The sequence below is a fragment of the Heliangelus exortis genome, chromosome 5 (genome assembly GCF_036169615.1).
Source record: "Heliangelus exortis chromosome 5, bHelExo1.hap1, whole genome shotgun sequence".
Taxonomy (NCBI): Eukaryota; Metazoa; Chordata; class Aves; order Apodiformes; family Trochilidae; genus Heliangelus; species Heliangelus exortis.
Window position 1 is genome coordinate 3,862,983 of NC_092426.1, and position 20,328 is coordinate 3,883,310.

General features: G+C 46.0%; 2 protein-coding genes and 1 long non-coding RNA gene across 8 annotated transcripts in view; 1 reads left to right on the top strand and 2 right to left on the bottom strand.

Annotated features, from left to right (window-relative positions):
• Positions 1-847: 847 nt before the first annotated feature.
• Positions 848-20,328, top strand: part of FBXO34 (F-box protein 34) — a 46,927-nt gene continuing 27,446 nt past the window's right edge. For 2 of the 6 annotated variants that reach the window (XM_071745214.1, XM_071745207.1), the window contains exons 1-2: positions 5,279-5,431; positions 19,012-19,090. The gene's annotated coding sequence lies outside the window, so the exon portion shown is untranslated. Of the gene's footprint in view, positions 977-4,413; positions 4,584-5,278; positions 5,432-18,410; positions 18,467-19,011; positions 19,091-19,566; positions 19,930-20,328 lie in introns of those variants that run through there. The other 4 variants (XM_071745208.1, XM_071745209.1, XM_071745210.1 and 1 more) reach the window with 4 other exon arrangements.
• On the bottom strand, positions 4,999-6,237 carry LOC139796669 (proline-rich protein HaeIII subfamily 1-like). The gene is made up of 2 exons (XM_071745045.1): positions 6,204-6,237; positions 4,999-6,062 (listed from the first exon to the last, which is right to left on the bottom strand). The coding sequence occupies exons 1-2, from the start codon at positions 6,235-6,237 to the stop codon at positions 4,999-5,001; spliced, it is 1,098 nt and encodes a 365-aa protein (XP_071601146.1).
• LOC139796810 (uncharacterized) lies at positions 18,153-19,607 on the bottom strand. Its single transcript, XR_011726156.1, has 3 exons — positions 19,457-19,607; positions 18,789-18,926; positions 18,153-18,447 (listed from the first exon to the last, which is right to left on the bottom strand). It is a non-coding gene; the product is annotated as an uncharacterized lncRNA (long non-coding RNA).

Genomic DNA, 20,328 nt, shown 5'->3' on the forward strand with positions numbered 1-20,328 from the left:
TTCTCACATAGTTCTGGTTCTTTTTAGGACAATATCCCCTCCATTTTATCCACTGAAGCTTTGAGAACCAATCTGAATGTATCCATTTCTTGACAATACCACTGCCATTAGCAGATACAATTAGTGCCAAGATCATTATGTGAAAACTTGGAGCTCTTTCTACTCTTCATTTCCTCAGATGTGATACTGTCCTGCATGGAATGTTAGGAGTTGGAAGGGACCTCTAAGGATCATTGAGTCCAACCCCCCTGCCCCAGCAGGATCCCCCAGGGCAGGACACACAGAACACATCCAGGTGGGTTTGGAAAGGCTCCAGAGAAGGAGACTCCACAACCTCTCTGGGCAGCCTGTGCTCCCTCACCCTCACAATAAAGAAGTTTCTCCTCATGTTGAGGTGGAACTCCCTGTGTTGTAGCTTTCTTTGTGAGGGTAATTCTTCCCACCTTACTGAAGAGCAATATGGAGTGTGTAGGAAAACCTATCTCCAAATTTAACCCCCAAATAATTACAATTTCTAATATATTCTGCTGAAAGTTCAGGCAAATTGGGTTTATAAAGCTGTAGCCTGCAGCATGGAGTCAAAAAAAGCCTCTGTAGGCAAACTGCTGAGAGGAGGCCAGCATGCTGCTGCCAAGAGCACACAGAGTCCTCCTGCCAAATTTAATTTATAGCCTCTTCATCAAGTGGTGTGCAGCAAAAGCATGGCAGTGCCCTGGCTGCTATTCCCACTCCTCAGTCTGCTTTCCATCTGCAGCAGTTGCTACTTTAAAAACAAATTATAGGAGATGAAAATAGAAGTGAAATTCCTTTCTTTCCACAACTAGGAGACACAGTTAAACCTTCTGCTGCATTTTCTTGCTCTGTTCTTTGAAGGTCACTTTGCAAGGCAGCGCATTTTGAACAGAAGCATGAGGGAGCCACTCACCAAACCATGAGGCCTCACCTTGTAGCCTTGGAGGAGGAATTGTCCAAGCAGGTAAGAGATACATTTGGACTTGGAGAGGGCCTCACTTTTCCTGAGTGTTTGCTCTACCACCTACAACAAACTACATCAAATGCAGAGCCCACTGTGTTACAGCCCACAGTTAACAGCGTGGCCAGCAGGTCCAGGGAAGGGATTCTGCCCCTGTGCTCAGCCCTGGGGAGGCCACAGCTTGAGTCCTGTGTCCAGTTCTGGGCCCCTCAGCTCAGGAAGGAGATTGAGGTGCTGGAGCAGGTCCAGAGAAGAGCAAGGAGGCTGGGAAGGGATCCAGCACAAGTCCTGTGAGGAAGGGCTGAGGGAGCTGGGGGTGTTGAGGCTGGAGAAGAGGAGGCTCAGGGGAGACCTCATCACTCTCTCCAACTCCCTGAAAGGAGGTTGGAGCCAGGGGGGGGTTGGGCTCTTTTCCCAGGCAACTCTCAGCAAGACAAGAGGGCACAAGAGGTCTCAAGTTGTGCCAGGGGAGGTTTAGGTTGGACATGAGAAAGAATTTCTTTCTGGAGAGGGTGATCAGCCATTGGAATGGGCTGCCCAGGGAAGGGGTGGATTCTCCATCCCTGGAGCTATTTCAAAAGAGCCTGGATGTGGCACTCAGTGCCATGGGCTGGGAACTGCAGTGGGAGTGGATCAAGGATTGGACTTGATGAGCTCTGAGGTCCCTTCCAACCCAGCCAGTTCTATGATTCTATGAAATACATTGGTAACCTTTGTTCCTTCAAAGAGACTTCTACACCCTACCTGTGTGGGGGACCCTGCAGCCTGGCAAAGCAAAGGCTGATCCAACCTGTGTTTGATCTTTCCTGCAGCCAGGTTTCTGCTCAGGAGGAGGGAATTTCTCTTGCCCTTGGGAGGTTTCTAACACTCTCCACGCTATAAATAGGATGAGGTACCTGACTCTGGCTATCAGATTGCACTCTGGCAGCCTGACACCTAATAGCTGGATGTTGTAGCACATTTACAAGTTCCCAGCTTGGAACTAGTCTAAAATGCAAAGCAGCAATCTTAGAAGGCAAAGTACAGTCAGAAACAAAGCCTGAGTGGTTGTTAGCTGAGCATACCTCCATGTCCTCTGGGGTTTATGGTGTGTTTACACCAAATGTTCCCTACTGTTACAGATTTCAGTCAAATATCCTCTCTAGCACTACAGGTGAAAGCATCTTGCAGATATTTTTGTCCTCCAAGGCCCGAAGCCATATTTGTAAGAAAATCACCTTTCTTTCCACCTTTCCTCCCCGGGCACTGCATAACTTTCTCAGTTTTCTTCCATGGAGGAACGTGGGAATTAACCCAAAAATAAATGGTGGATTCAACCATAAGTCTCTGCTGAGCTAAGACCAAACTTCTTGCTGTTTCTTTGCCTTTGGAGTGTGGTACTATGGGTGACCTGTACTTTTTATCCCCTTTAGCAAAAGCAGATGAAGAAAAAGCTTAGTGTGGTGGTATTAGATGAAGTTTCAGCAGTATTAAACAGGTTTCTAATTGAGTTACACCAGGACCATTTTGTTTTCATTTGAAAAGAGTATCCTTTTCTCTAGCTTAGGCAGGACTTCTGGTATTTTTAATTTTGGTTTAAAACCTGTAGGTATTTTTTCTCAGCACACATCTCCTATGTGTGTCCCCATTGCCCAGAAGCAGAACATCTTGTCTGGAAGTCAAGTTATTTCACAGCTAAACCAAATACAGAGGCAATAAGGATGGTTTAGAAAGTACAACACATAGCTTTGAGAAACAGGACCCTTAATTAAGATGGAAACAGTAAAAGAACTATAATGACTTGGATAATCCTATGTAGTTTGACAGAGTTAAACTTCTCCAGGTCTCTGATAAGATAGGACTGGTTTTCTTTATCTGTTGTTTTTTTTTTTTTTAATGTTCAAGGCTACTGAAATGTAAAAATGCCAGATGGCCATGTAAGCTAAACAACAACATGCAAAATCTTTCTTATATTATCACTGAAGGCCCCGGGTGGGGGTGAGGGTGGGATGATGGGGAGAAAGGTTATTTAATCATTAGGAGTCACTTAGCAGCAAATGGCATTTAGCTGTCTTTATCAACTTACAACAAAAGATTGGGTCTGTATCTTTGTGGGGACTTTTTCTAATATGACAGGGCATGTATTTAATTTCCCTTGAAGTCATCTGGTGTTATCTTGTGTGTCTCTGTGGTACCATGCCAGTAAACAGTTGGGTTTTTTCCACGTGCACAAAAAAAAAAAAAAAAAATCAACAAGGTCCTACTCCAAACTATACAATTTTCCCCTGGAAATTGTGCCAGCAGCAGCTAAATCCCACTGTTTTTCTGGTGTTTTGTGGTGGTCCAGAAGAGAAAGTACTGGAGGGATGAGGAGCTGTAGTTTCTGTTTTCCATCCTTTCACTGATGTGCTATTTGACCTTCAGCAACTCAGTTTACCTCTATCTTCCCTCCTGTCCTCCTTTTGTCTTTGTACACAGCAGGGACCTCCAGAGACTTTGGGAAATTCATCTCAGCCATCTGAGATGCCACGTTAATGTGATCCTGGGCCTTGGCTAATTAGCTCTGCCCATCATCAGGGCTGCTGCAGCACAGTGCTGTGCTGACACACTTAACTTCTCAAGGATCTTCTCCCAGTGTTGCATTACAGAGAATAAGCACTGCTGCTGCCCTCCTGCAGGTCACACAGATCAGGTCTTTTTGGTTTGCTAACCCTGCTCTTACCCCTGGATCATTTCTGGAGGGACCTGGGCCCCTCAGTTCAGGAAGGAGATTGAGGTGCTGGAGCAGGTCCAAAGGAGGCAACTGGGCTGGTGAAGGGACTGGAGCACAGATCCTATGAGGAGAGGCTGAGGGAGCTGGGGGTGTTGAGGCTGGAGAAGAGGAGGCTCAGGGGAGACCTCATCACTCTCTCCAACTCCCTGAAAGGAGGTTGGAGCCAGGGGGGGGTTGGGCTCTTTTCCCAGGCAACTCTCAGCAAGACAAGAGGGCACAAGAGGTCTCAAGTTGTGCCAGGGGAGGTTTAGGTTGGACATTAGAAAGAATTTCTTTCTGGAGAGGGTGATCAGCCATTGGAATGGGCTGCCCAGGGAAGGGGTGGATTCTCCATCCCTGGAGCTATTTCAAAAGAGCCTGGATGTGGCACTCAGTGCCATGGGCTGGGAACTGCAGTGGGAGTGGATCAAGGGTTGGACTTGATGAGCTCTGAGGTCCCTTCCAGCTCAGCTGATTCTATGATTCTGTGATTCTACGATTCTCCCTGCTTCCCTCTAAGCACAAAGGAACTGCTGAAATCTGAGGAGGTGTGAGGGCTGCTTCTTGCAGAAGCCCCTTAGGCTCAAGCTGCCATCTGGTGCCACCACCTAATTCCCCTTTTCCCAGTGCCTTCTCTTTGCATTTCACTCTTTTTCTCAATACCTTTGGTTTTGGATGACTTCTCTGGTACCTCTTTTTCTCCCTGCAGGCTGAGGGCTTTCCAAGGACAGCAGAGAGAACCTGGCTGGGATGATGCTTGGGTGATGAACCACAGTCCAAGGCTGGTGCAGCTCTGCCTCCCAGGATACATCCACACCAGGAAGAGCAGCTCATGGTGACCTCTGCCCACGGCAGCATCTGCACGGATGACAGCAAAGGGTATTGAGGGATTGTGCGAGGGAGGTGACATTAGCAAAAGAAGCTGGCAGGGCTGGATCCGTGCCAGTAAGGGTTCCTTAACACTTTCAGTAACCTCGACGCAGCTCTTTTGGCCCTGAAATCAGGAGTTAGGTAGAATTAAAAGCCAGAAGATCTATCAAATGGGTTTCTTTGGCCTCCTGCAAATTACTCTATAGGTTTTTAGCCTGTTGTCACCTTATTAAATGCAGTCAGAAGCTGCAGGTTCCCTTCAGTGCCACGTTGGTCGCACGAGAACCAGCACCCCGAACCAGCACCTCGGCACGAACCTCTGGGCCTTGAGACACCAGGGCGAGCAAGGCTTTGCGGGCTCCAGCCCTGGGGACAGCCCTCGACCCCACCGCCGGCTCAGCCCCGAGACCTTGCCTCCCCGGCCTTAAACCTGCCCTGCCCCGCTCTGAGGAGACCGCGGAGGCCCTGGGGAGAGCTCCGGGCCCTGGGGAGAGCTCCGGGCCGGGAAGGGGGGCGGCGGAGATCCCGGAAACCCTGAGGAGAGAGACGCTAGGGGCCCCGAGTCGGGCCCCCCGCCCCAGCGCTGCCCGCCCGGCGCTGCCAGGCGCTGCGGGGCTGCCGGTGCCTGGCACGGCGCGGGGGCGGTCGGCGGTTCCTCGGCCCTCCCCGGCGGGCCCGGGCCCGTCCCGCTCCGCCCCGCCCCGGGCGCCGATTGGAGCGGCCTCCGCGGCCCCTCCCGCCGCCGCGGTTCGGCGCAGCGGGGATCCGGCCGCGCCGAGCCCAGCCTGGCGGCTCCGAGCAGCTCGCCGCCGGGACGTCCCCTCCTCCCCGCGGGAGAGCGGCCAGCCCCGCTCTGGGTAGGCTTCTCGGGACTCGGCGGGGCCGGGACGCGGGGTGTGGGCGGCCTTCTCGGTTCAGCTCGGCTCGGTGCGGGGCCGCGGGTCGAGGCGGGCAGGTGGGCGGCGAACAGGCCCCGCACGTACCGCCCGCTCTCCCGGCCGGCCATGGCGGCTCCGGGGGCCGCCGAGGGGCTGCTGGCTGCCCGCCGGACGGGGCTGCGCGGCTCCGGGCCCTGCGGAGGGCACTGGGCCTCCTGGTTCCCCCGGCGCGGCGCCTCCCGTCCCCTCTGGGGTTTACGCTCTTTCGGTTTAATTTCGGTGTTCACCTCCGCGCTGGCACCTTCTCCCCTGCCGAGGGTGAGGCGCGGGGGCCGCCTCTCTTCCGAGGGGTTTAATCGCGCTTCCCCCCTTGTGCCCCCTCCTCGGCTCCTCTGGCCGCGCTCCCGTGGCCTTCCCGCCTCCCGGCGGGGCCCGGCCTGGCGGGTCTGACAGCGGGAACCCGCCGTGTGTGTGCGGGGAAGGGCGGCCCGGGGGTTGCCGGGCTCCGTCCCCTCCTCAGGGCCGGGGTCGGGCCTGCGGGTCGCGGCGGTTCTCCTCCCCTCCTTCCCGGGCGTTGCATAACGCGATCGTCCCTGGTCGCCGGCCCACGCTTGGCCCAGGGCAGAGCCGGGGCTCGGGGGTCGTTCTCAAGCTCCCCTCTGGTATTTGCGGGTCTTGGCCTCAACGCTGGGCGTTTCTTGAAGCAACGGACCCCCAGGTATTTCCCCCAAAATGTTAATCTTCGGTGTACTGTCACTTCCTGATGGCGTTTGTTTGCCGTGCATCGGTCAGCCTTTCGGAGGAAGGGTTGTGAAGCTGAGTAAACGTAAACAATGATCCAAAATTAAGGCTTTAATCATTGTTAGATATTGTAGGTAATGCTTCTAATAATGCGTTCGTGTGGGGATGGCGTAAGAACCTACAGAAAGGTTAAAAGTACAATTGTGGTGGAAGTGATTTCTTCTCGAAATTACTTCCTCCAAGGCCTTACTGGAAACAATAAGTGTAGCTTTGAATTTCTTCAGTAAACTGAGGTTTATTGACTTGTGCTGTGTAACTTCCAGTTGGAAAAAAATCTCCTTCTATCAGCCAGCGAAGTGGCTCTGATGCTTGTCCAGTGAGGTGCTTTCTACAACGCCCAAGAGCAGCTTACGTCTCTCTGCTCTGCTTTTAAATAACCAGGTTGGATGGGTTTGTGAAGCTCTGCTGGAGCAGCTCGGGGTTTGTTGCAGGCTGTAGAACCCGCCTGCAAAGCTGTGTAAATACTCAAGTGGTTCACCCTGCTGCTCTGCGTGCTATCTGGGCTATGCCGTGGCTCTAGATACCCAGTTTTGGTGGCTGGAGATAGCCGGGCTGGCTTTGGAACGGGGTAATGTGCAGTGCAGACTCGAGTCATGAGTCCTAATGAGCGTTTGCGTGGTGCTTGGTGTTTTCTCGGCTGAAAGGTTTTACATAATTGGCCATTATCGTTGTCCCTCATTCCTAGAGAAGAGGCAAAAATAACATCAAAACGAGCACGGAGGTCGGCGGTTGTTTTGGAAGTGCAGAGTATCAAACCCAGTAGATGGCTGGAGGTTGTTAATGTTACTGCTTGATGTGGAGGCAGCCAAACGACTGCCTAAAAAAATAAAAATCTAGTTCTCTTGAGCTGTTTGATCAGCATCATCTTGCCTACGACTCAGCTACTTGTTCTTCATTGCCCAGAATTCCTGATGCATCTCTAGTTGCACCAGAGTTGCATTGTAGTGGTTTTTTTTTTTTTTTTTTAACACTTGAAATCGTTACTGGAAGCCTTTTACAGTGTTTTGATTCCTTTTTAATAAATGGCTAATCCTTGCTGCAGGGGATGGGAGTGTTTTGAATGCAGCGTTTTTGGGTCCTGAGGGGAGGGGCAAGGGAGCGCCTTGCCATGCTTTCCAGCAGCCACTTCTGCCTTCCCTGGGCCTGAGTGAAAGAGCCTTATTGACTCGTTTTGAAGGTAACATTCCCAATTCTCATGCTAAAACCAATTCTCATGCCCAGTTCTCCCCTTCCATGCTAAAACCATAAATGTGCTGTAGCACGGAGCCTTTGAGGGGAAGAAATGGAATGTCAGGGAGTTCTGGGCATCATCACCAGGAGCCTGGTAACAAAGGCAGTGTCTGTTAATTGCTTTGTGCTTCTCAAAATCTCCTCTTCTATGACAATGTTTTAATAGGTGTGAAAAGTTGTGGATTTGATTTGATACCTGTGTCTTAAAATCATCTTGCCTGCTCGTTATGACTAAGTTGTCTCTTCCCTGTTTAACTGGAGGACAAGCAGAGGTTGAGGAGGAAGCTGCTTACATTTCACTTGCACGAAATGCTCTTTAAAATCTTTCTCCAGTTAGATAAGGATGGTGAAGATGTGTGAGTGAGTTGTCAGGTGCTAAGCTGCAGCTGATTTTCTTACAGGCATATAAAACATTTTTCTGTGGCCCTTAGGATTGGGAGCTCATCCAGTACCACAGTGCTGGCCAGAATAGCAGCAGGAGCATATGTTCAGAGAGGGTTCATATGCCCTTTGGGTCCTGTGCCAGGAGGGGCAGTGGTTTTGGGGTACAGAGGTGCCAAGGTCCATTTGTGGTGCTGTGAAATCAAATATTGTGCAGTAGACTTACAGTGCTACCTAGATGCTTAACTGTTCCTGAGGTTCCAGGTGCCAACACATTGATAGAAAATGTGTTATTTTCACTTCTCACTGCCCTGTAGCATAACAAAGCAGAGTCCTCAAATCTTGGTTGCTTTATTATCAGCAGATCCAGCATATTTCAGTATTCCCACTGCAGGTTTGATAGGTGGTTTTTGGAGAAGATACCAGCTTTTCTTGTACCTGGTAGTTGAGCTTGTAAGGAAAACATAAAACTCCTCCTAAGCCTGTGATTAAAGATAATGTAGCTTTGTCCCTGTCAACATGCATCTCCTGTCCCTGTCTGCTGCTTTTTTTGGCTCTTGTGGATTATTTAGTCATTGAATACATTACTGGCTGCTCCTGTCCATACATTTAAGGCTTTGAAGGGGATCTTAGTTTAGTGAAAGTTACTGGTTAGGGGCCAGCTTCCCAGCTTTGTAAGCTCTGCAGTGAAGAGGGCACAGGAATGCTGCTTTGGTATGTGTGGCTGCTCAGTTTTTATTTGTACCATATTTTACTGGTTTTGTTTCCTAAGCTATTTTGATTCCATTAGCTTATTACAGTTAGACTCTATTAAATGTGACAGACTTTAATGGATGAGTGTTGTCCTTCGTTTAATGTCTTTTTTTCTGTCTTTTTTTCTTTCACCCCTAAAATATGAATAGGCATAATTGCCCGTAGTGTGGATTCTGGCTGTAGTTGTGAGATTTTTGTGGAATTTTGCATTTGTTCCCCAAACAGCTTTTCTTTTTTTGTCTTGTTGTGGAATACCTGCTGTATCACTTGCTAATCCTGTTGTTGCAGTCTTATGCCTAGAGCATAACTGGAGATGTATTTACCACTGTAGGCAGGAGGGTTAGTTTTAATCCAGCTATTTTAGGTATCAAAACCAGAAGTCACAGCAGGAGAGGCATTGGAATAGTGGCTTGTGCAGCTCCCATCACTGGCACTTGCTTGGACAGCCAGTTCATGGTAAAACCTGGGTGTCTGCAGTGTCAGTGCAATGGGTCTTAGAGGCAGATGGATTAAATATAGCTCAGGTGCACCTAAACATTTTGCAACTGGACCTCTTCTTGCAGTGGGGAGGTAATGTGACTGTTTACAGAGGTCACCCTCCTACACATTGGAGCTTCAACTACATCTGATAGCTGCTGGGCAGCCACATGACTCCTTGATGCTGCTTTGAGAGTGAAAATATACCACAGAGGGTATATTCACAGCATGAATGGCTGTTAGGAAAATGTCAGCTTTAAAAAAAAATAGATACCATGATGAAGAAATGGCTGACTTGTATATTAGGGTACAGAAAGGAGCATTATTTTCCATGTGAATTAAAAAAAAAAAATCCTTGCTGTGTCTGCAGTTCAATGCAAACTAATAGCATTTAGGTAGCACAGAGGCTGAATTTCTGCCAGTGAAAATCCTGCTGTCCTGATGTGCCATTCTCTACAGTGCTTGGAAGCCAATTCACAGTGTTCTGCTGCCTTGCAGTGAAACAACCAGTGATTAAAAATTCAGCAGATGTGGTTCACTTAACTACTTGTTGTTGCATCATTCAGGTCATATCACACAATTAATGTTGCTAATGTTCAATCTAGCTCTTTTTTTTTTTTTTTTTTTTTTTTTTTGTTGTTGTTGTTCTAGGAATGAGAATTATCTGAACTGTCATGGGATTTACAGAACTGCTTTGGCAGGAACACTGGGCTATGCAAAGGAAATTATTCAGAACTGTTTTCATCCTTCCCCTAACTTGGAGAATCTCCTCTGGATTTCTCAAATATTATTTGTGCGTGCCAGACAGGGCTTTAATTTTTTACAGCTTTTCTCACTTTAAAAATGGAAGTGTTTTCTTTTGACTGCTTTGAGATAAATGAGACTCCCTGGTTGAGAAGGGGTGGAGGACAGAGCAGGAGAGGCATAGAAGTGCTTGCTTTCTTACTTAAGCTCAGTATTTCATTTGGCCACAAAAGTATTTTTGTTTGAGAATTCTCTTTTTGTTTCGGGCAGGTTTTCTGCTGCTTTCAGTACATCTACTTTTAATTTGCACAGTTGTGGTTAATAGCATTCAATCCAGTGTGTTGCTTACTTGACTTTTCAATTAGAGTTAAACTTGACTTTCCCCTCCCTATGTTCCTTTAATTATGTAGCTTTTGGCTGCTTTCTGTAGCACACACACACACACAAGTTCTGGAGAGCTTTTCTGGTCTACCTGGAGCTAGAAAGCAACGTTCTTGTAGCAAGACTGGAAGCTTGTTTTCCCTTCCTTCACCACCTTTCTCTTTGGAAGCTGGTGCCTGTACAGCACAAGAAGCAACCTAACTTTTCTTCATGGTGAGTGCAGCATTTGTGGGTTTGGTGTTTTTTCAAGACTTGTCTGCTGATTCTCCCAGAACTGGGCAGCCCTAGGTGGGTACCTCCTAATCTGGATGCTCCTGATAACAGCATTCTGGATCATGCTGCTGTAAGCATGATGTAAATACCAGGGTTGAGGAAGGCAAAGGAGAAAAGCTGTTGAGTTTTTGGATGTCTTTGAGAGTAACTTGGCACTGGGGCAGCTCTTGGCTTGTCTGTTCAGGGAAACTAAATTCAGAATGTGGAACACAGGGGGAGTATTTTGGTCAAGGGCAAGGTGAGGTTTGGCCATTGAGAATAACAAAGCTTAGGAGAAGGCTGAATCTTTTTAAGGATGAAGAGAGAAATTGGGAATAGCAATGGAAAAGGTGGATTTCTGTGTTACAGTGTATGATATACAGTGGATAAAACCAGGCTTTGGAGAAGTAATGTGCAAAAACTGGAGGGTGTCAGTTGATGGATATTGTTCAAACTTGCAGTTTTGGGTGACTTTTTATGATCTGTCAATTAGCACATCAAGAGGATGTATTTTTAGTCAAGGCAGACATTTTTCTTTGGAAAAACCTGTTTGGACTATTAACACTGATGTACTCTCAGGAAACTTGTTTCAGCTAAATTGTCTGCAGATAGTTGATTGGTTTGACAAATAAGTATTAAATATGTCAGCCCTCCTCAACTGTCCTTAAAATGATGATAAAGAAGGATTTAGGTTGTTTTTTGCATATTCCTGAAATGGATTCATGTATCCAATATGCTGTATTTGCAGAATTGATATTCAGGATAATATGTTTAATCTCTGACTGAAAAAAAAAAAAAAAAATAACTTCCCACACAGCTAATTCCATCTGCTGGAAAAATAAGATCAAGGCTAACTTCATCACTTATTTGGGACTTGCTTTTTGCTGTGTTAATTCCTATGTATGAATTTTGGAAATTTGCATAATTTTTTGGCAAACATAAGCGGCAGCCATTTAATTTAGAATTTTGTTAACTTTAAACATCCCTAGCAACTCCTAAGCTACTTCTAGCTCATTTCATGTTTTTGGTCTCTTACAAGCTTTGGTTTAGTCAGCTTCAGTACCATTTTTTTTTTTTTTCCCTCCGTGCAATGCCTTAACATATAACAGCAGCTTGCTGCCATTTCTAGTAACTTTCAAATTGCAATCCAACAAAAAAATCCTTCTGTCGTTCAAATAAAAGTGTTGAAATTAAATTCTCAGAATCTGTAATAATCAAATTAGAAGCTAGGTTTCAGTTGCTCTTCTGTAGTGTGAGAAGAGCACCTGAAATATTTTAGGTTTAGATGGTTTTCAAAAACTAACCTTAGGGAAATCGGGGCATGTCAAGTCTGGTCCTAATTCTGCTAAAAGCTGCTCTCATAATATGAATTTTTAAGCTGCAAAGGGCTTGGATATAAAATCACCATTGCAGATAGCTGCTTGCTGTTCTCTCCTACAGGAAGGCTGGGTTTTCACACATTTTCTCCTTCTCAAGATGTTTAGCAATGTTTTTTCCACTTGGTCTGCTGTTTTTCTTTTGACATCCTCCTTTTACTGGTTTTGCTGGTTGATGGTCAAGGGAGGTGTATAGTCTGTAAAATATTAAAATGGTTGGAATTTTATAGGAAAAACTACTATCTGCTCTATTGGAAAGCTGTTATTTACTGGCTAGTTTTCTTTCAGATTAATTTTAAAATTTCAGCTGTTCTTTCTGTATTGCACTCTTAGTCTGCTTTCTGTCTCAGCATCATAAGAAACTTCCTATTTTACTGTGCAGTCCCAAGTCTTTGTCCCTCTTTCTTCTTCCCTCTCACTGTTGATTACTTAAGAATGCAGTTTCTTCTTTGGGATGAGCAGGGTTATATTGCTAGGCTCTTTAATTCCTCTCTAATTGGCAGAAAGCCAAGCATAAAATCTTGTTCATAAGTCACTCCAGAGATTTCTTTGTACATGCTATTATTTTCTTTGCCTGCTAACATCACTGAAAAGATTATTTCTTTTCTTTTTTTTTTTTTTTTTTTTCCACACCTCTCCCCCCCCCCAGCCAAGTCTAGACCAGGCATAATTATGTTCCTGTGTATGTGTAGGTTTGGGTGTTGCCACTCTTCAGCCCAACAAGCAATTTGAAGTCCTTGGGCAGTTTTAAGCCCAAAATTTCTTGTAGCATCAAAGGCAGCAGCTATCCTTCTGCATCTGGGTAAGTGAAATAATTTTCTGTTGTATCTAAACTTCAAAGACAGACTCATGGCTTGTGCCTGTGGTTCAGCTTTCTGCAGTGTGTCATACTGGAGGCTATTATTTTAAAAAGAGAGTTTGGACACTGGGTTCAAAAAGGTTTGCTGGGTACCATGTGATAGTAGCTCATGTTGAATTGGGGTTTGTGTTCTCTGCCTCGTGTGCTTCCAGAGGTTCCATTTTGATTTATAAAGCTCTTTGTTGAAGTCTTTGTTCTCAATTTTGCCTCACCTATGTCTTGATTAAAAATCCTTTCCTTCAGGAAGCCTTCACTCAGGCACTGGGACTGCAATCTTAACGTGTTTGTCTTCAAACCTTTTGTGCTTCCTCCTCTCCTGAGGTTGGAAGAAGCTCCCTGTGACCATGGACACAGAGCTACCCCAAATCTTTGTGCTGTTAGGGTGCTCTTGCTTTGGGGTTGTGCTGCCTATCATGTTGACTGTAATTTTCTTACTCATTTGCCTTCATGACTGCCCTGTCCTGTCCTGGGGAGAAGAGGGCTGTCCCTGCACAGGGCATGTGTAGCTCAGGCAATCTGCTGTTGAACAGCAGTGGAACTTGGGAGAAATGTCAGGGAGTTGATAAATGATCTCTAAAAACCAACTTCAAGGAAAGCTTGTTTTCTGGAAGTGGTTTTCTAGACCTCAGCTTAACCATCAGACCACCAGAGTTTGCTTCCCACTGTGGGACAAACAAACAAGATTAGTTTCTTAATTCTTTTTTTTTCCTTTCTAAAGAAGGATAAGACTCTAATGTCATCCTTTTAAATGAGGTAACTTTGTCTTAGTAAACACATGAATGAAGATGCAGAGTGCTTGTTGATGCATCTGAAGTCCAAGTAAATCTGCTGCTGCTCCTGCAGTTTGGGCTGTGGGAGGATTACTGAGAGCAATGAATCCTCCTTCCACAGCATTAAGAAAAAAATCCCTGTGTTTCTCTTAGGATACTTATGGATGTTTTTTTAGATGCAGTAGGACTGCAGATGTACTCATATGAAAATGTGTAATGACTTGCTTCAAATTGGTCTTGTGACAGAAGTGGCTTTGGTACAGGTTCCTGGGAACTCTTTTAATGCAGCTGCCACCAGGAGCTCAAAGCCCTTTGAGTCATTGTCCCTTCAGGATGGTGCATGGGGTGTCACCAAGAGTGGGCCAAACCAGTTTTCCTAATGATTGCTTTGTTTGTTAGGCTCTCCCAGCTTATGGGATTGTTAAAATGGTGTATGTGCTGTTGGGTCAGCTATAGGCTTTGGGGTAAGTTGTAGGGTAAATAGTAGTACTTGATGTGACTTGGTAGCACATGTCTCTGCAGCATTCTGCATGCCCTGTTTCTCCTAAAAAAAAATTCCCCCTCCTATTTCCTCTTTTGGGATAGTAAATGCAGGCAGTGAGGAAAAGGTTGGGTGTGAATTTTGTGAAGTTAATGGAACTTCATCCCTGGTCTGAGTGAATCCAAGGCAGTGAAGACACCAGTGCCCTGCAGGGGTGGCCCATTCATCTTTGGGAAAAATGTAAGAGGTTGGGAAGAGCTTAACTCAGGAAAAAAAAAAAGAAAGAACTTAATCTGGGTGTAATTGATGTTCCTAGTTGCATTAATACTGGTTGCAACTCCTGTGGTTTGTTTGTTTATTTATTTTATTATTCTTTTGTGTTCCTTGGGTCACAATACACCAACAGGGAATTGTTTTTCATCAGGTGGCTGTCCAGGCAGAACAGACAGTTCTGGACTGAGTAGTCTGCCAGGCTTTCTATTTGAAGAAGCCTAGAGAGGAAAAAAAAATTAATGTAGAAGGTGGTGATATCAGATAGAGAAACTTCCCTGGGGTATATGTGAGGCAAAGGCTGTTGGGAGAGGGCTTGTCTTTAATTAGACCACCTGGTATTGCTGGGGAGGATGGGTGAAGTTTTGAGCTTGTATAAATGTCAACATATATTTTATTGGAACTGCAGTTTGGAAGAAGGGATTTACTGTGAGTTGCCATTGGCCTTGGGGTGTATGGGGCCTTTCTGCATACTCTGGGGCTGAGTTGCAATTCTGGAAGGAGCTGTGGATGCCACTTCAGAAACACAAAGCACAACTCTTGAAGGGAAGGCAGGGTGCAAATTGCTCGGGTAAAATGAGCCAAGGTTTTCAGGCTGGGCTCAGTAAAGCCACACAAAGTGCCAGAGAGTGATAGCTGTGTCCTGAGTGGAATATATTCACTTCACAGTGGTCGTGCCTGGGAGAATTAGTGAAAGATGCTTTGACTTAAAGCTAGGAGGAACAGCAGTGCTTTTTTCCTCTGGGAAGTGTGTGCTTTTACTGGAATAGCCAAATGCAGGCGTGTTGAGCTTAATATATGCATGTGTGGGTACCTGAGAAAACATCCCAGTAAGCAAACCAGTAACTTCTTCTGATGAGACACTGAGGATATCACCTCAGCTTCCAATGAGGGCCAAGCCAGGCTTGTTAGCAGCTTCTGACAGCTTCCCTTTGCTTGGTAGGTATTTTAAGTGATGAGGGTAGCAGAGCTAGAGGGAGAGGTGATAATGTCAGTGCTGTTGGTTGTTGTGTTCTGGGTTTTTTTTTGTTTTTTTTTTTCTTTTTAGAGGAGAAGGAGATGGGACTAATTGCATGCCTTCCCATTCCAGTTACTTCATTACTGAATAATCATTGGAGCAGCCTTGAAATCTGCTCTGATAGCAGATAAGTGGTGTGGCTTGCAGCACTTCAATCTAAACAAAATCTAAGTGCTTTTTCCTTTTTCCCTGGGGTGAAACTGTAATTTCATTTTGTGAATGTTAGCCAGGACAAAGTCTTTTTTTTTTTTTTTTTCTTTTTTTCTTTCCTGTAGCTGTCATGGTGCTTCTCTGGGGTTTCTGCATGTCAGAGGTGTCCCCCCAGTGTAATCACCAAAAATACCCTAAAATACTGCATTCCCTTACCTGGCACCTTCAGTTGAAGTTTTTCCAAGTGCTTTGCCAAGTGAGGATCCATTTAGCTTTGAGATGAGATGTCTCAGGTGGTTTAGATACAAACCAGTAAGCGTCTAGATATTTCCTTTCCATAGTGAGAGATGTTAATTAGTTTCTCTGTCTTCATTAGGGCCTGAATAGTCAAGTGAAACAGCCTGGGCAGACCTCAGCCACCAAGCCTGATGCTTCAGGATGAGTCCCTGTGGTGAGAGTGGTCACGTTGATGAGTTTGGAGCAGAACTGCATCATTAAAGGGCAGACATGGCCTTAGATGCAACTCATATGATGCAAGAGAGATTCATCAGAAAGGGTTTCAGAGAGAGTTTTTGAAAAAAAAAGAGTTTTGGAAGAGGATAAAAGTGTGAGTTGAGTCCTGATCAAATACCTTCTTAGAACTGTTTCTGAAAGGTGCTGGGTTTGAGGTATTGGCTTAGGGCTGTAAAAGCACCACAGAGGGAGTGCCTGGGTTTTGCCCAGCATAGTACTGAGCAAAGCCTAAACTCTTGTCAGACTCACTTTTTCTGGACTGCCATGGACCTGTTCAGTCTGACCTACTCCTAAAAAGACAGCTGACTGTCCAGTCTCAGCCACATACAATTCGTTGCCCTTTGAGTGGAAAACCAGTTTGTTTTTGCATTAAATTGAACTCAACTGTTGCTACCCATGAGGGGGTCTGTTCTTGACTCCAGGCAGATGCTCTTGGCTCTTGCTTTGTGCTGTAAGCATGGTTGCTCAAGTCAGAGGGAGGATGGTAGCCCACTAAGACAGAGAAAGAAAGAAAACGTGATACACATTTTTCATGTTTTAATATTTTTTTGTAAGTTTGGGCTTGGTTTTCTTCTTAACTTGACTGATAGGGTTGGGCATGTAGAATGACTCAGTGTGGATCCAGCTGCAGTGTAAAGCTCTATGAATCACTTAAGGTAAAGTGATGGGGAATTTCAAAGAATTAAAAAGAATCTGGGGCCCTTCAGTTGAGTCTTACATTTATAGGCCCTTTTTCAGAGGGAAAGACCCAAACATGCTTTGCAAGCTGTCCCAAATGAATCCATGGCTTGGCAGGAACAATATGAATTCTTTTAATGAGATGAACTACATCACCTTCCTTTAAGGAGGTATTGATTCATCTGTTTAGGGGGAAAAATTTTTTTTCCCTATGAAAATCTGCAGCTGATCAGCCTCCTGCATCCATTTTTAGCCACTGATACTGCAGGGAGAGGAGGCTGCAGGCTAAATTGGGTATTGTCTAACTGGAAATGAGGTTCAGGCCTGGAGTGTTACCTGGCAGCAGGGCTGCCTGACCCCCTGCTCTGCTTGGTGTGTTCTTTGCCACAATTCCCTTGGAAAAAGGGACACAGGAGTCAGGAGTAGGGTTATTGGGAGCATGGGTGCTGTGCTGCCTTTTTATAAGAGGTTGGGAGCCTTGCCTTTGTAAGGAAAAGAAGCTAAAGGATGGGCTGCTTTAAATCCCACCTGGAAAAGTCTCAGGATGGTCTGTTTGCCTTTCCCATGCTGTGCTTAGTAATTTGGAGTTAGCTTTGTGTCTGTGCAAGGTGTCAGGGCTGCTGTGGGGGGGAAGTTGTCTCCCCCTTGTTCTGGCTGCTTGAATCTGCAGGTGTGGCTGGGAGCAGAGGTGCTCAGTGGCCATGGGTCTGTGCATTGCTGTGTTCATGAGCTCTATTCTTGTGCTCTACTCTACTCTTGTGCTTCAACAACCAATACCTAGTTATGATCCACCTTGACTGTAGAAAATCAACTGAAGGCAAATTCACCAGTACTGGAGACTTTTTTTTCTTTGTTTTTGGGAGGAAGTTTAACGAGTACCTGAAGAGCCACAATCCTGTAGATTGTGTGGTGTCAGGTGAGCAAGTTTTCTCTGTTGCAGAAGCTGGACTGATTCCTCAGGGCTGGACAGCATCTTTATGCAGAGGGAGGAGAAAAAACCCATCAGACTTTAATCTAAATATACTAAGTTGTTAATAAAAAAGATCTCTGCCCTGCGTAACTTGTCCAGCCTATGTTATGTTGCAGGAGCTCCATGGAGATGAAGCCTGCTGGCTTTATTTTCCTCTGAAATCCATTTGGTTTCAAGTTGCCTCCAGGATCTCAGCCCCCATGGCACTTCAGACTTGGCAGCTGGGAAACCTGCTGGGTGTTTAAGAGCTGAGGCTGGGGCAAAGCCTTGGCTGCTTTTAGTGGTTGAGAGGTGACATGGGTATGTGGGACTTGTCATTTAGGTGTCCTGATGAAAGCAGTTTGCCTCTTGGCTGGTCTCTTCTTCCCCTTCTAGCTTGCAATTTGTATTTTAAAAGTTAGAGGGGTTTAATTTTTGTTTTCTCAGCAGCTGTGGTCCCTGGGAGCAATCAGCTTGTCCTGATGCTTGGCTCTGGAGCTGCCTGGGGTGGGTGATTGCGTAAGGTGGTGTTGCTACACAGGGAAGGAGTGAAGGTATTGGCACCAGTCATTTAGAAACTGGTACAGTTCAGGTCTTAATCAAGCTCAGACTCAGGCTGAAACAGGCTGTGGAATTTATTTATACAACACCACCGGGGTGTGTGGCATTGCAGAGACCAACAAACAATGGTTCTCAGCCCCGAGGCTTGTGTTGGCTATTAGATAACGAGGCATGGGGTAATTACAGCCAAGGAACCTGGGTGGAGGGGTTAGGAGAGGGTGAGGGTTACATCCGTGTAGAGAACAGGATTTTCCAATTTCCAACAAATGTTCCTTGTGCCTGCAGCTCGTTCAGGGCACTGTTCAGAAACTGTAGGTGCATCCGAGGTGATGGGAAGGATGGAGATCAGCTCTGCAGAAGGAAATGTTGAGTGAGTTACTGGGGTCGTGTGGGTTAACCAGGGGAAGCAGAAGGAGATGAACTGAAACTGTTCAAGCCTGTGGGGACTGGCTGGGTTTACTTGGAGGCTGACCACATGGAAGCAAGGGCACTCCAGGATCTTGAGGAATTTGGGTGTAAGAGCAGTGACTGGGAAACTCACACCCTGACCCTTTCATGTGAATGGAGGAACAGGTAAAGAAAAGAATCCTGAGAGCTTCGTGGTCTTTCTTTGCTCTCCCTGCAGCCTGAACCCCCAAGGCAGCTTCTGCCCAGCTACCCAGAGGGACTTTTCCTTATGGCAGGACAGGTACCTTTCTAGCTGCTGGATGGACTCGTTTTGGGATCTCCTTTGTCCATCAGCTCTAAAGTCCTTGAATTAGTGGTGCTCCAGATATCAGCAGTGCAAGGATTGGTGTTGGCACGTGCCCTTTGCACTGGGCAAACCTCATCTTTTGGGTTATAAGAGCTGGTTGGTAGTTGTGACACTGTTACCATTTAACTAATTTCCTGTTTCCTTCCCTTTTTGCTCTTCAGAAATGCCATTCTCCTGAGTGTACAAGGAACCTACAGAACTGTAATGTCTTACCCTGCATGGAATAACAACTCTTGCAAGGTACCACCCTTTTTTAACTACGTGGCTTTGTTATAGGCTGGGCTAATGATGTGCTGAGCTTTCCATCAAAGCTCAGACTTGAAGAACTCTGCCTTATGTCATGCTATCCCTGTCACACTCTGGTCTCTGACTTCCAGAAAAACTGTGTGCAACCCAGCACTTGATCTGGGGTGCCAAGGGGCCATCCCTGTTTCTTGGTGGATGATCTCTTTAGGCAGATCTGGTGTTGCCTTAGGAACAGATGGTGGTTTCTATTCAGAGAACTGAGCTAAGCTTTCTTCAGACATGGTGGCCATCCTTGGAAACATATTGCCCTGCTTTTTAGTGATGCACCATGGCTTGTCTGTTTGTCTTCAACTTAATGACCTTTTCGGAGCGTCGTTCTTGCTGAGAGGCTTCTGGCTTGTGTTGATGAAGAGTGTCATGATAAAGTACAGTTAGATTTCAACATTTGGATTTAAATGTCTTAGCTGTTTGTGCTGCAAAGAAAACAGCTCTGGGGCGTTGGCTCGCTCTGCTGTCTGATCCCGCAGTGATGCCATAATACTGAATTTTGGACTGCCCTGTACGTTACCATGGCAACAGACTGATGTCACAGTCTCAAGGACATGACTTCAGTCTGTGCTCATGCAGAGGCACGATCAGATTTGTGGAGGAGAAAGCTGACTAATGCACATCTCAAAAGCAAACAAGGGGAATGCAGGTTCCAGCTGACCTAGCAAGGTGCTTCAGTATGAAAAGTTCCCTCTTAGGCAGAGGTGGGGCTGATCATGTCTTTAGGACAGCAGCAGTCGTCGTGATGAGCTTCTCCTTACTGTGGATAAGCAGACATCTTGCAGGTATCCTGTATCTTTTAAACAGGTGGTGTTCTGGGGTGGGGAAACTTGCTCTCTGGTTTCAGAGCTTTGAAAGGGCAGTTTCTTGTTTTCGTTTTAAAGAACTTCTCAGTGGTCTTGTAAGCATGCTGAGAGCACTTCAGCTTGCTTAATGTTGTTCAAACAGTGTAATTGGTTTTCCAAAGCTTTTATTTTCTCCATAACATTGGAAGGTGAAAGGGGAACTCTGCATCTGCATTATGGTCACATTTTCCTATATCCTATTAGCAGATTCCAAGATTGTTTAATGTGATCTCCACCCATTTCATTTGGCTGCAACCTTTGCTCCCATGAAAACAAGGCTGATTGTTCTGAATTGCTGTGTGTATGTGCTTTGGCACGGCATGAAGGTACCTATAATAA

What these genes read in the sequence shown, in the direction of transcription:
- LOC139796669 (XM_071745045.1), bottom strand. Translation starts at nt 6,237, where the DNA reads ATGCACGGCAAACAAACGCCATCAGGAAGTGACA. An exon ending in AACGCCATCAGGAAGTGACA is followed by an intron (nt 6,063 to 6,203) that starts GTACACCGAAGA and finishes CCCTGGGCCAAG; the next exon opens with CGTGGGCCGGCGACCAGGGA.